Source organism: Meriones unguiculatus, chromosome X, assembly GCF_030254825.1.
Source record: "Meriones unguiculatus strain TT.TT164.6M chromosome X, Bangor_MerUng_6.1, whole genome shotgun sequence".
Lineage (NCBI taxonomy): Eukaryota > Metazoa > Chordata > Mammalia > Rodentia > Muridae > Meriones > Meriones unguiculatus.
This window is the reverse complement of record NC_083369.1, coordinates 12,007,979-12,022,284: the sequence shown is the minus strand read 5'-3', so window position 1 is coordinate 12,022,284 and position 14,306 is coordinate 12,007,979. Positions and strand designations below refer to the sequence as shown.

The window sequence follows — 14,306 nt, the reverse complement described above, 5'->3', positions numbered from 1 at the left end:
AGAAGAAAATTAAAAGTCTACAAATTGTATTCTCACCTCAACACTTGTGTAGTTACATTTACACACACACACACAAACACACACACACTAAAGAAATAAAATTCTAAAATGTAGCTTTAAAAGTATATGGCCCCATTAAGAACTTTTGTGAGGCTAGAGAAATAATTCAGTGGTTAGGAGTGCTTGCTCTTCCAGGACCCAAATTCAGTTACCAGTATCCATATTGGGTGACTCCCAACTACTTGTAGTTATTCCTTGGCAGGGTCCAACACCCTCTTAGGACCTCCTAGGGACCGTGCAGGCACACAGTATACACATACACATACATATATACACATACATAAAAAAAATCAATCTTCAAAATCTTAACTCTAAGAATATAAACAGTGTGCTTATACTTCAAATTCAATTGTGGCACATACTTTTGGCTATCAAATGAGTCCAAGAATGAATCAAGAATATGCTTATAACTTGCATATCACTTACCCACATTTGGAGGTTTCACATAATTTACAGGTAGTTCTGGAGGTCTGCCTCTGTGTAGAGCTGCAAAAGCAGACCCATTCCATAGTGTACTCTTACAGTCTGTATATAAGAAGACCAAAGTTAGTCAAAGAAAAAACAAACAAAACAGTTTTTCAAGTACTTGTCACAAAAGGACTTGATTTTACACCTTTAGAAAAAGTCACTTGTAAGCCAGGCACGCTGGTGCACACCTTTAATCACAGCACTCAGAAAGGCAGAGGCAGGTGGATCGCGGCTGAGTTAAGGCCAGCCGCATCTACAGAGTGAGTCCAGGACAGCCAAGGCTACACAGAAAAAAAAAGCTGTCATAAAAGACCAAAACAAAACAAAACAAAAACACAGAGAAGAAAGAAATTCACTTGTACACCTAGAAAATTAGTAGAAATCTGGAAGTTTAAAAAGCTAAAAGCATTTTTAAATTTATTTTTTTATTAATTACAATTTATTCACTTTGTATCTCAACTGTAGACCCCTCACTTGTCCCCTCTCCCTCTCCTCCCATGCCCCTTTCCAAGTCAAATGAAAGGGAGGTTCTCCTGCCCTTTCATCTGACCCTAGCCTCTCAGGTCTCATCAGGACTGATTGCATTGTCTTCCTCTATGGCCTAGTAAGGCTGCTCCCCTCCTTAGGGGAGGTGATCAAAGACCCGGCCCCTGAGTTCATGTCAGAGACAGTCCCTGTTCCCTACTAGGGAACCCACTTGGAGCCAGAGCTGCCATGGGCTACATTTGTACAGGGGTTCTAAGTTATCTGCATGCACAGTCCTTGGATGGAGTATCAGTCTCAGGAAAGAGCCTATGCCCAGATATTTTAGTTCTGTTGAATTTTTAAAGTCATGTGATTGTTCATTTGCAACTACACTACTCTCTGAATCTTGCTCTGTAACAGGGTTAAATGTCTAAAAAAAAAAAAAACAAAAAAAAAAACCTTACCTTTGGCATCCCTTAACAGAGACTGCCGACCAACACCTAGTAATGTCTGTACCCCAGGAACACTCTGAGGGATCTCCTTATCTAATAAAGGACCAATCCTCTCACAAATTTTAAGGAGGTAGTCTGGAGGAATGTGTGCATTGGCTGCCACCTAAAAAGCATAAATAGAACACAGAGAAAACATACTTAGTTTTAAGGTACCAACTTAACCCATCATAGAGCAAATTATTTCAAAATATGAAATAAAAGTAAACTTTCCAGGTAGTAGTGGCACATGCTTTTAATCCCAGCACTCAGGAAGCAGAGGCAGGTGGATCTCTGTGAGTTTGAGGCTAGCCTGTTCTACAAAATGAGTTCCAAGAGAGCCAAGGCTACACAGAGAAACCCTGTCTCTAAAATCAAAAAAAAAAAAAAAGGAAAAGAAAAAAAGAAAGGAAGGAAGGTAGGAAGGAAAAGAAAAAAAATTAAAATTTATGTATTTAATTAATACATCAACCAACTTTAAAACAGACGCAACAGGGCTAGAAAGATGGCTCAGCATATACAATACTTTCAGAGGGCCCAAGTTTACTTCCCACATCAGGCAACTTACAATGGCCTGTACTACTAAAAACCTAACATCTCTGTCCTTCACACACAGACACACACACACACACACACACACACACACACACAGAGAGAGAGAGAGAGAGAGAGAGAGAGAGAATTAAAAATAGTAAAGGTAAGTCTTAAAAAAGAAACAAATGCAAAATAAGTGTGGCATATTTAAATGCTATCATAGCACTTCCATAGCACAGGCCTCAATTAAATCATTATAACTTAATTTTATATGAAATGTGGTACAAAACAGAAAACACAATCATGGCAAAACTAAAAAAATAAATAAATAAATCTGTAAGTGATAAGTAAGCTCTCCGGCTTCATTTACTCACTACTGACTATTAACTGGTTAAGAGAAGAATCAGCGGTTGTGCCAGAATGTTGTGTGATACCTTTAGCCATTCTTATTCTGGCTCATTACAGCGAACATTTGCAAGTAAAGATATTTGGGCAAAAGAATGTACTGTGTAACACACTTCAGCTTCCACAGAGATGGATTTGTTTGTTTGTTTTTGTTTTCTAATTTTTGTGTTCTTTTCAAGGAGAGAGATTGTCCTTGGCAAGGGTTGAGGGGGTATATAAAGGGACAGCGAGGTGAGTGGGATTGGGGTGCATGATGTGAAATTCACAAAGAAACAATAAAAAGGTTTTATTTGTTTTTGTAAAAAAAAGGTAGAGAATCTGAGCAAAGGCACACAGATCTCTGTTCTTTGAGTCTAGGTCAGCTAAGGATACACAGTGAGATTGTGTCTTAAAGAAAAGAGAAGAATCTTTAATACTAGAGCACAGGAAGGTGTCACATGCCTAAAATCCTAGGACTTGGAGGCCGAAGCAAGAGAATTACCAAAAGTTTAAAACAAACCAGCACCATATACTGAGTTGCAGGCCAGCTTGAGCTAACTACTCACCACATCCTCTTAGTTATAATAGTTCACATGTGTTTACTAAAGCAGAATTGTTTTCTCTATGCAAAATTAGTTTCTTTAAAAAGGATAATCAAATTCATCTTTTACAAACCATACTATACATAACTAAGTCCTGAAGCCCAACTTTCTGCTAACTTAGTCTCATTTTTTAATGTAATTTATTTTCTTATCTTTTTTATTTTTCAAGACACGGTTTCTTTGTGTAGCCTTGGCCATTCTGGAAATCACTATGTCAACCATGCAGGCCTGGACCTCACAGAGATCTGCCTCTAACTTTGCCTCCTGCAAAGGCATGTACCATTAGAGCCCCTGTAAAAATTTAATTTCTATAGACAAGGAAACAGAGAGAGGAATCAGACAATAAAAACAGAAACTGTGCTCCATTTATTAAACTAAGCTAATGTTCAAATGCTTGATGTATTTAATAAATTCTAATTATTAAAACAGCGAACAGAAGAATATTAAATTCCATGGCTAAAGAGTATCACTGTTCTCATCTTGACAAAGATCCAAAAATCCATTGGTGGCCCAAATACCAATTTTTCTGTGTGCTACAACAAAATATGTATCAGTAGGTAGGTAAACAAATAGATAATGCATACCCTCACAAAGGGCATACATCAACACTCAAGAAGAAGCCAAGGATTGGAGAAATGGCTATGTCGGAGAGAAGTTCAGCAATTAAAAGTACTGCCTACTCTTCCAGAGGACCTGGGTTCAATTCCAAGTACCAAAATGGTGACTTATAATCATCTGTAGCTCAAGTTCCATGTAAAAGCTCATATACATTAAAAAAAAAAAAAAACAAAGAAAAAAAACAATCATATTCTCAGAGAAATTTTTGTTTGATTAGTATACTTAAAGAATTAAAATATATTTATTCAAAATTCTAGGAAGATAAGCAATTGCGTTAAGACTAATATTTAGACGTTATTGTTTACCAATTAATTTTTCCCTCTTTGGTTGAGACAAGGTCTCACTATATAGTTCAGATTGCCTTCAAACTCATGAAATGCCCCTGCCTCAGTCTCAGAGTGCTAAGAAAACAGGTGCGTTTACCACACCCAACATTTTTTGGCCAATTGTTTTTTATGCTCTTGCCAAAATTAATTGTAATCTGCTAAAATAGGTGAACCTAGGCAATGGTTATTTGCTCAGAAATAACAGTAATCACATTGTTTCAGGTTTGTATTTAGAAAGTTTAGCTTTAGGACTTGATCAAATGTCAAGGAAATACTTTGTATTATTAATCATACCTTCAGGGTTTTTTATTATTGTAATTTATGACAATTTGTTGAATACGTATCCTGTGCTTGGCCCCCTCCCTCCTCTCCTCCCAATCCTACCCTCCCTCCTCTTCTCCTATACCCCTCCCCTAGTTCACTGATAGGGGAGGTCCTCATCCCCTTCTATCTGACCCTAACCTACCAGGTCTCATCAGGACTTGTTGCATAGTCATCCTCTGTGGCCTGGCAAGGATGCACCACCTCAGGGGGAGGTGACTGCCCCTGAGTACATGTCAGAATCAGTCCCTGCTCCACTTACTATGGATCCTACTTGAAGACTGAGCTTCCTATGTGCTACATCTGAGCAGGGGTCTAGGCAATTTCCATGCATGGTCCTTGGTTGGAGTATCCATCTCTGCAGGATCCCAGGGCCCAAAGATTTTTGGCTCTGTTGGTCTTGTTGTGGAGCTCCTGTTCCCTCCAGGTGTTTCTATCTCCCCCTTTTCAATAAAATACCATGCACTCTGCCCAAAGTTTGGCTATGAGTCTCAGCCTTTGCTTAGATAACTCAATCAATAGAGTCTTTCAGAGGCCCTCTGTAGTAGGCTCCTGTCCTGTTCCCTGTCTTCTTCTGCTTCCGATGTCTATTGCGTTTGCCTCAAGTTCAAGTTATACCACTCCTAAACCTATATCCAAAATATGCTCAACTATACAACAAGGACATTTGCTCTGCTATGTTTGTAGCAGCTCTATTCGTAATAGCCAGAATCTGGAAACAACCTAGATGTCCCTCAACGGAGGAATGGATACAGAAATTGTGGTACATTTACACAATGGAATTCTACTCAGCCATTATAAACAATGAAATCATGAAATTTGCAAGCAAATGGTGGGAACTACAAAAGATCATCTTGAGTGAGGTTAACCAGAAACAGAAAGACACATATGGTATTTCTCATAAATGTCTATGAGACATATAATATAGCATAAACATTTTAAAATCTATAATCCTAAAGAAGCTAAACAACAAGAAAGACCCTAGGGAAGATGCCCAATCTTCATATCTTCAGTTTTTTAAAAAAATAAATAGTTATAAATAAGTACAGTTCATTAAAATATGCAAACAATATTAGGATCAAAGTACCTGATGATTCAATCTAAAAATAGTTTTCATCTATAAAAACTGATATCCTAAAGTCACAGTGCATAATAATTATCATTCACATCTGTAGTTAATAAGTATGCCTCATGTAAATATATACAGTATCAAAGAAAAAAAGCCTCATGGCACTGTCTATTAACATACATACAAACTATGCAATTTTTTCCAACACTCTCTTGAACAAACTTAGCTCCTTATAGCAAGTAAATGTTATATGGGAAAATATGCAGAGTAGTTGGTTGATTTCTGTCTTGATAAGTATGTTTTGGCCCTTGACCAACTCAACAGTTATTTATACTTACTATAAAACCTTAACTAACCACCATAGAGGTGCAGTATACCTTGTACCACACCGTCTCCTCTCCTTCCCAACCCCCTCATAAAGATTCCACTGCCAATGGCAGTCTCTGTGAAGAAAACAAAATAGCAAATAGAATTAAATCAAAACCCCAAGTGTCAGGGGTTAATACAAAGACCTAAAGAAGCAAAACTAGCTAAGTGGTGGTGGCTCATGACTTCAATCCCAGCCTGCCCTTGGGAAACAGAGGCAAGGGGATCTCTGAATTTGAAGCCAGCCTGGTCTACAGAGCATGCTCCAGGACAGCCAGGGCTAAGCACAGAAACCCTGTCTCAAAAAACAAACACCAATAAAGAAGCAGAAATAAAGTATTTATTTCCCCCCAGGGGTAAGAGCTATGGCTAATAAATAAGTGTTATCTAATCTTTTAGATTTACTTAAAATCCGTGATTGAATCATAAACTCACATCTTAAATCTTTTGGCTACTTTGTAAAAGCAAAAATGTCTGATTTTCAGATAATTATGCAAAAAAATGTTACTGCATATGAAGGGAGGATAGTTGTACAGAAATGTAAAGAGCAGCAGGCTTTTCTCTAGTCAGAACTCTTTTTTTTCTTTCCTTGTTATCTTTGGTTTGTTTGTTTTTTTCCAGACAGGGTTTCTGTTTAACAGCCCTGGTGTCCTGGAACTTGCTTTGTAGACCAGATCTGCTGGTCTCCTGGATGCTGGCTAGGATTAAGTGTGAGCCACTGTGTCTGGCTACTTCAGCAGAGTGGTCTACCAGGAGTTCAGACTCCCTACAACTCTCCTTTGTGAATGTTAATCAGCACTAATAGCCTTTCTTTTCTCTCTATGGGTTTAAAGATTTCCCCAGGAAACAGATCCTCAAACAACCCTCCTAGGTTTCACCACTTTCAAGAAGTGTTAATACAAGTGGCCCAGACTTTAATCGCAGCACTCCAGAGGCAGAGGCAGGCAGATCCTGGTGAGTCCCAGGCCACTCCGGTCTACAGAGCCCCAGCACAGCCAAAGCTACAATTATCTAAAAACATTATCTAAAAACAAAAAAGGAGGGGGAGGGGAGGAAGATAGCTAAAGGCCTAGATAAAAATCAAGAAAAGCACAGAGGAGACATCTGTTTTTTAGAAGTTGCTGAGTAGAAGAGCTGCAATGGAGGGAGTACACTCAGGATCTGCTAAGGGATTAAATAAATGTTTTCTCTGAGTATTTGTGTGTGTGTATGTGTGTTTGTGTGTGTGTGCGCGCGCACGCACGCACGCGCATGTAGAGTTTGTAAATGTGCATGAAAATATAAGTTGCCTTTAAATTGCTATTTGTTACCAAAAGGTTCCTAAGCAAGCAGTAAACAATTGTAGAACACAAGCACACAAATTATACTACCAGTCATCTGAAAAACATGACAAAGATGATTTCACTAAGGTTGGGTTAATGTACTTGCCACACAACCATGAGGACCTCTGTTGGGATCATCAGCACCCATGTAAATTCCTGTGTAAGGCAACATGTCCTTGTAATCCTAGCCTTGAGGAGATGGACACAGGAGGATCCCTGGAGTATGGTGATCAGCTAGTGTTGCTGAATTAAAACAGTAGATTCAGTGAGAGATATTATCTCATAAAATAAGGTGTATGTGGTGGATATTACCAATATACTTTGTTTACATGTAGGAAATGATCAAATAAATAAAAATATTCTATTAAAAATAGTAAGGAATGGTGAGAGGAGAAAGTCTTTCCCAGGGAAAAGCACACCAACTGGTCATCCAAAAACAAATGGTCAGTCCTGAAAATATACATACAATTAACATACAGACTGGGCATGTTATATTTAAGGATATATGTACATGAAAATACATATATTCATATAACAACAATTAATGAAAAAAGGGATCGTGAATTTGAAATCAAACAAGGGGTATATGAGAGTGTTTGGAGGGAGAAGGGGCAAGGGAGAAATGATAGTTATATTATTAACTAAAAATAGAAAAATTACTCTGGTGCTTACTAAAAAGTAAAATAAATATAATCAGTTTACTCTGGTGCTTACTACAGGGCTTTTGTTTTTATGTACAAAGCAACTGAGGAAGATAACCTGGAAACCAGTTACCTCCACATATACAGTAACTCATATGTACATTAACACACTTTTCCCCTCTCTCACACACACAGAGGTGGGTGACATACACACACACACAAGGACACAGGGGTGGTGACTTCAAGAAAAATTTTGACTTCAAGTGAAAGTCATGAAATCTAAATTCTTAATTCCCTATAATCTACCCTCTTCACTTATAGTGCTGTACTTGTCCTGAGATAACAGTTTTCCCAGAACTTTCAAATAGCAAGAATAATTTTAATCACTGAATGTGTGTTTCCTACAGCCAAATTTAGTTAAGTGTAAAAAAACTCATTTCGGTGAGCAACAACTTCCTCTAGTAAGCCAGGAGCCACAGCAGCTTTCGGAGACTGCCTGTTCTGCCATAATATCAATTAGTGTTAGGACACTGAAATCCACTGGGTTTGAAGAGCACATGTTTTGGGTTTCACATGCTTCATTCTATTCTTCCTAACTATGCTTATGTGTCAAAGAGCAGTTTTTAAATTACACATGTTTAAATTACTTCCATGCTTACACATTCAAAAACTATGCTATAAGCACGCAAAAATTAGTCTGCTATTCTGGTAAGCAATTCATGCTATTGTTAGCAATTAGACAAAAGTTGGGCCAGCTTTAAAAAAAAGAATATAGGTATGTGTAAGAATGTTAATATACTGTTTTAAAGTAGTTGTTACGAATCAAATGACAGTAAGAAACCACTTTTAATAGGGCTAGTGCTGTGGCTCAGTCATAGTGCTTGCTTTGTATGCATGATGCACTTGGTTCAATCCTCAATACTGCCAAAAAGTTTTAAAGCCTGAATATTTTGTACAAAGATGAAAACTCTTAGAATGGTAACAATCATCTTTATAAGTTCATGTACTTTTTTAAAGATGATAATGATCACATAATCTCTTTTTAACAAATTTGACAAATTTATTTTAATATTGCCTCATATATTTCTATATATTAAACAAGGGAAAAACAACCTATGTCATTCTAATACAATCGCTAATTAGTACTTTTAATTCCATGAGAAAAAAATACCAACAAATGGTAGACAGAAAAAGAACAAAAAAAGTACATAATATAAAAAACAATGTGAAAAAGCAAGGGTAGATCATTTATTATATATATATATATATATATATATCCAAACAATAAAAAATCCTCTGCATATAAAAGATCTTGGAATGTAGTTTATGTAGTTTGTGGGGGAGAGGGGTGGATGGGTGGGTGTATGTGTGTGCACGTGCAATCACACATGAAAATGTAGCTAGGCACGTGGTGGCAAGCGCCTGCTGGGAAGGCTGGGGAAGAAGTAATGTGAGTTTGAATCTACCAGAGTATCATAAATTCTACAAAATCACAAATTCCAGACCAGCTTTGGCTAAATTATAAAACCTTATATAACAATATCAACCAAATAAATAAACCGATACATAGATTGAGAAATAAATAAATGCTGATAAAGTGGGTAAAACCTATCAGCCCAGCATTTCTAAGGTTGAAGCAGAAGTTGCTTCCAGCTAGAGGCAAGCCTATAGACTCCATAATGAGCTCCAGGTTAGCCGATACAGTAGTATGTAACACTGTCTTAACACACTAACAAAACAAATATATGAAAGTATAAAAACAAGTCCATATAAAACAGATAAGCATTAACAATGATTTAAAAAAATTATTGTTATGGACTATGGAAGCCTTACTGCTAATTTAAAAAAGTCTATTTAAATCAACTCAAGACTATTATTACATATTAAAACCATGTTAAATGGTTTTAAAAGTATAACACCCCACAATGTCACTACATGTTGTTCGCACTATATATTAGTACAAACTTCTGCAGAGTGACCTTCAATATATGACAAAAACTACAAAACTTATGGGCTGTTTTGACCTTATTCATAAATCCACTTTGGAGAATAAAGTCCAGGTGACTCTTAGAGAAGAAGGCAGTGGCAAAGACCATCTAATTATGCAAAAACATTAGTGAAAAGTAACTGGAATGATCAATTGGAAATTGAGGGCAAATCATAGTACCTAAAATACAACTAAGGGTTTTTCTTACCATTGCAATGATGACTATTCAAATAACACTAGTCATGCAAAAGTACCATCAGAAAAATATAAAGCAGAAAATGGATACTGGTAATAACTGTAAAAATTTGTCTTTACAGTTTAAAGAAAGGACTAGTAAACTGGCTTTTAAAATGTGTGGTGAGAAGACAATTTTTAATTACTCAATTTTTTATCAAGTTAGTTTTTAAAATATAATTTTCCTTTTAAATTTTCTTTTGGCATTTGTTCAAAAATGATCTACCTGCACACACACATATGAACTGGAAAAGGAAAAATGTAAAAAAAAATATTGCCCGTATTAAAAATATTTTCAAACATGTATCACTATGTGCTAAAACATACATTAATGAATACTTTGGTTTTGTCTTCTGTACTACAAGTAGGATTTTTATCATACAATAATAGCAACAAGAACAAAACTTCTGGCTGAAAATTAAAACTAGTAACAGGTATTCAAAACTAAGTTATACCTATCTGAGAAATTATAACCATTAACAGTGCCAGTGGTGGCATTTACCCTTATTACATTTATGCCATTTTTAGATTTGCAAAAAAGCAGAAAAAGCCATAGCTTCTATAATAATTAAAGTGGCTTCACTCTTGTAATACACAAAATTATCAAAATGAATACCACAATTCTATTTATGTGCTTCTACTTACAAGAAAATTTTAAATAATTTCCCTTTTATTTATTCTATTACTCTTCCAACTTTTTTTCCCACTTTGTGGGATTTTTCTCATTTGGATCTTATTTAAAAGAAAAATAGCTGAATTAAAATTTTATTATCACTTTTTATTACCATACGATTCTTTATCTATGGCTAACAAGAATCTCCTTTTAAAAATATAAAGGATAACCTTTTTTTTTGTCTCAGTGCAGAGCAGAAGGTGCACTTACATTAAGAATTATATTTGCAGAAGAAACATGAGTCAATCCAAGACCTTTGGTCTTTAACTAAAGTATATTATTTTTCTTTTGAAATGTCCATTGTTGTCTCCTAATCCCGAAATCTTTTTCACCTATTCCTAAAAGGTGATATAATCCATAGTTTTTATTTAGTGAAAATGTATTTGTACAAATGCAATTTACTGATGAATTAATGAGCTATTTTCGAAGATCAGAATTACACAACAATGGTTTTATTCAGTAGTCCATTATCTAAAGACTGCAAATCTTGGAATACACTCAGTAGTCCTTGGTTTATTTTTATTTTTACAGTTTTTCTACGTTACGAGTCAGCTCCCTTCTGAGTCCCTTCTCCCCTCTAAAAAGAAAAGAAAAGAAAAGAAAAGAAAAGAAAGGAAGGAAGGAAGAAAAGAAAAGAGAAGAGAAGAAAAGAGAAGAAAAGAAAAGAAATAAAGAAAAGAAAGGGGAGAGAAAAAAAAAACAGAGAGAGGAAAAAAAAAAAAAACAACACCCAAGCCTGGCCTCAGTTCCCGTATTTCAAGCTAGGACCAACCAGAAACCAGTTTTCTTCCACTAATCCGGAACTCCGGGCTGTTACCAACGCTGTCATTGGCCAGCGTCAGTCCTCAGTACGTGCCCCAAGATAACCCCCTGGTTTCTGTCCCTTCTTCCCCTACAATGGGCCTTCTCCGATGTTTGTAACACAGTCGTAATCCACAACACAGCACCTCTGATAACCAACTCAAATTCTTCAAAGTTTTGGGGTGAGAATAAGCAAGGCTGGAGGACCGCAAGGTACCCTTTCCCACACGCTGGGAGGGGGAAGGGACAGTCGTTTGAACAGCGAAGCGCAGGCTTGGGAAGCCTGGAGGGCTGAAGGGTCAGGGGAGGGTTGGGGGCACAAGGTAGGGAGGGAGTGGAGAAAGAGTTGGGCTAAGTTGAAATGAAAAGTTTACTAACCAGATCCTCGAAGCTTCTTCGGTGCTCTTTCCCCTCCCAGTCTAAGCGGCGCGGAATCAGCTGGGGGCCGGAGGAAATGAAAGGGGGGGTGAAGGAAAAGCCTCTGCTCCCCATCAGTAGCACCCATCCTGTAGCCCAGTCCTAGACCCCTTTAGCTTCTTCATTTCTCGAGTCCTGACTGTTATTGCCGCCGTGCCGGGGATGGGGGGATGGGGGGGCAGGCCAAAGGGAAGGAAATCCTGAAAAAACACCTTGCTCAGGAATAAAGGGCAACCCGTTAAGACCCCTGCGTTGTCTGCCCCCTCTCAGGAAAGAACCCGGCTCACCCCAAGTGACAACAGCCCGGAGTGTCCAGCTCCAAGGCTCCGTCCGGGCCCCTGCCCTCGACTCCTGACCTACCTTATCCTTCCTCCAGTTTCTCCCCTGCCCTCCCCACCTCTTCCAAAAGGGGTCCATACCTGATGCTCCTCAAGCTCTTGCACTAGCACCTGAAGAAGAGGGAAACAAGGCTGTGAAGAGCAGTTTGGGGCGCCAACCCGTTCCTCCCCACTTCCAATACATCCACTGACTGTAGGACTAATTGAGGCTGGCCTTTCCCTCACCCTCCACTGTACTGCTCACCCGGTGCCTCAATTTCCCTTTTTGGACCATTCCCCAACACTCCCCGATATCCTTTTCCCTCTCACCTGAGCGGATTTGTTACAGGGTCCAGACTGCAAGAACCTAGCGATCAGGTAATACAGCTCTAAAGAAGGGGTGGGGGTGGGGTGGGAGAGACGTTGAGAGAGAGGCAAGGAAGAGAGATACGAGCTTTTAAAAAAAATTCTGACAGCAGTCACCCAAAGCCCCCATCCCTCTAGGCCCCAGCTCAGCTACCCACCGGCTTCAATCTGGGTAGGTGCCGCCGCCATCCTTTTCCCAAGGGGGTTTGGGGGCTTCGCTCCGGAGGGTTGGCAGGGGCGGGTGGGGACGCTGCCTCTATTGTGGTGAAGCCCCCATGCTTGGGAGTCCAGCCGCTTCCGCCGCACTCCCCGTCCCAGTTTCGGTCTCTCTAGGATTCATCGCCTCACGTTTCGACCCATAGATATTCTAGCCCAAGAGCTGAGGAGGCGGAGGAGGAAGGAGAGAGCAAGAGAAGGAGAGGGAGGAGCCGAAGTCGCCGAGGGGTGGGCAGGGGGAAAAGGGGGTGGGGCCATGGACGGGTGGGGGGGTAAGGGAGGTTGCTACTTGCAGAGCTTGCCGCTCACCGCCAGAGGCACTAAAGCAGGCGCCTACTTTCGGCGGCTTAAGCCGGCCTGAGGTTGCCTAGTTACTGCCCAGGCAAGAAGGAAGAGGTGCTAAACGCAGGCAGACGCTCTGGCAACCTCTGTTAAACTCTGTGGTGGCGTTGGCGTCCCTGAGCTCTGGAGTTGCTAACCCTTCCTGTAAGGGCAATCGGATCCTTTCCGGTGAGGGAACCTCTCTCCGGACGTGATCATGAGAAACTTGTGAGAGACTGACTTGACCTAGCTTACCATAGGTCACAGAAGGGGTTTGGTTTGTTTGTTCTTTCTCTACCCCAAGAAAAAGTCGCTAGCCACTAAATGGGTTTGTTTCCAAAGGAGGAAACAAATAAAAGTGCTGTACTTACCTGATGACCAGAACACTGAAATAATATCTTATAGAAAACTGCTTAAAATGTCCCCTAGATTCTGATAAATATTGCTTGAGAAACTTACACTTTAACCACGAAGCCATTTCCCCTTTCTGAAATGGTCAACAAGCTGTATCTTACCCATTCCTGTAGGATAAGTTTGAACTCTTGTTTTGAACATTTTAAAAGTTCTTAACTAGTGATTGAAATTTGGATAAAAAAATGAGTTTGTTTTGCTTTGTCTTCTAAGCGATATTTTCTGACATGCTTTAACTATGAATCCAAAGCTCACCTGGAATTTGGTGGCAGTTCTCTTGCCTCAGCTTCCCAGGTGATCACATGGCAGGCATGAGACACCACTCCAGTTTACAAAGTCATTTTCTAAAGGTTTGAGACTACAATTGTTTTAATATATAACCTCAACTCTTAGCACAGCACTGACTTGCGGTGTTAGTACTTTAATGTTCAGTCATCAAAGTATTTGTATAGTAATTGACACACTGTGAGTAAACTGGTTCAATTTCCCAGTTTCTCTTAACATTTTGTTCTCTATACTTTGCAAATAAATTTGTGAAAAATAAACCTGATTGGGAGAAAATACTATTTGAATTGTATATATTATTTTCATTGAAATACTTAAATTGGAAGGTTCACCTTTTAAATTTATGACTATAGTAGGAGTTTGGCCACACAAAGGGCCTAGAATTCAATTAAGTTAACATAACACCATATCTTCAGTAACTTTCTTTTTCTTTTATTCAGAAAGTACACAAGATAATTGGAAAATGCAATGTTTAGCTTTGGTATGATCAGTGTTTGAAAAAACAGTAGATAAATGTAAAACCTCAGAAAATAATTGTTAAGGTATTTACTGAAATAGTAATTTTTATAGTTCAATATAATAGTTAATGGTTAACTTTTACCAAACCATCACCA

General features: G+C 38.6%; 1 protein-coding gene across 3 annotated transcripts in view; it reads right to left on the bottom strand.

The window, feature by feature from the left end:
• The window catches only part of Brwd3 (bromodomain and WD repeat domain containing 3), a 102,938-nt gene extending 90,074 nt beyond the window's left edge, over nt 1–12,864 (bottom strand). For all 3 annotated transcript variants that reach the window (XR_009588494.1, XM_060375448.1, XM_060375449.1), the window contains exons 1-6: nt 12,618–12,864; nt 12,424–12,482; nt 12,196–12,225; nt 11,738–11,797; nt 1,458–1,608; nt 487–585 (exon numbers count right to left, since the gene is read on the bottom strand). Coding sequence is in view for 2 of the 3 variants with exons in the window: in XM_060375448.1 (XP_060231431.1) it covers nt 487–585; nt 1,458–1,608; nt 11,738–11,797; nt 12,196–12,225; nt 12,424–12,482; nt 12,618–12,648 (430 nt within the window). In the remaining variant the exon portion in view is untranslated. The remainder of the gene's footprint in view (nt 1–486; nt 586–1,457; nt 1,609–11,737; nt 11,798–12,195; nt 12,226–12,423; nt 12,483–12,617) is intronic.
• Nucleotides 12,865–14,306: the final 1,442 nt, after the last annotated feature.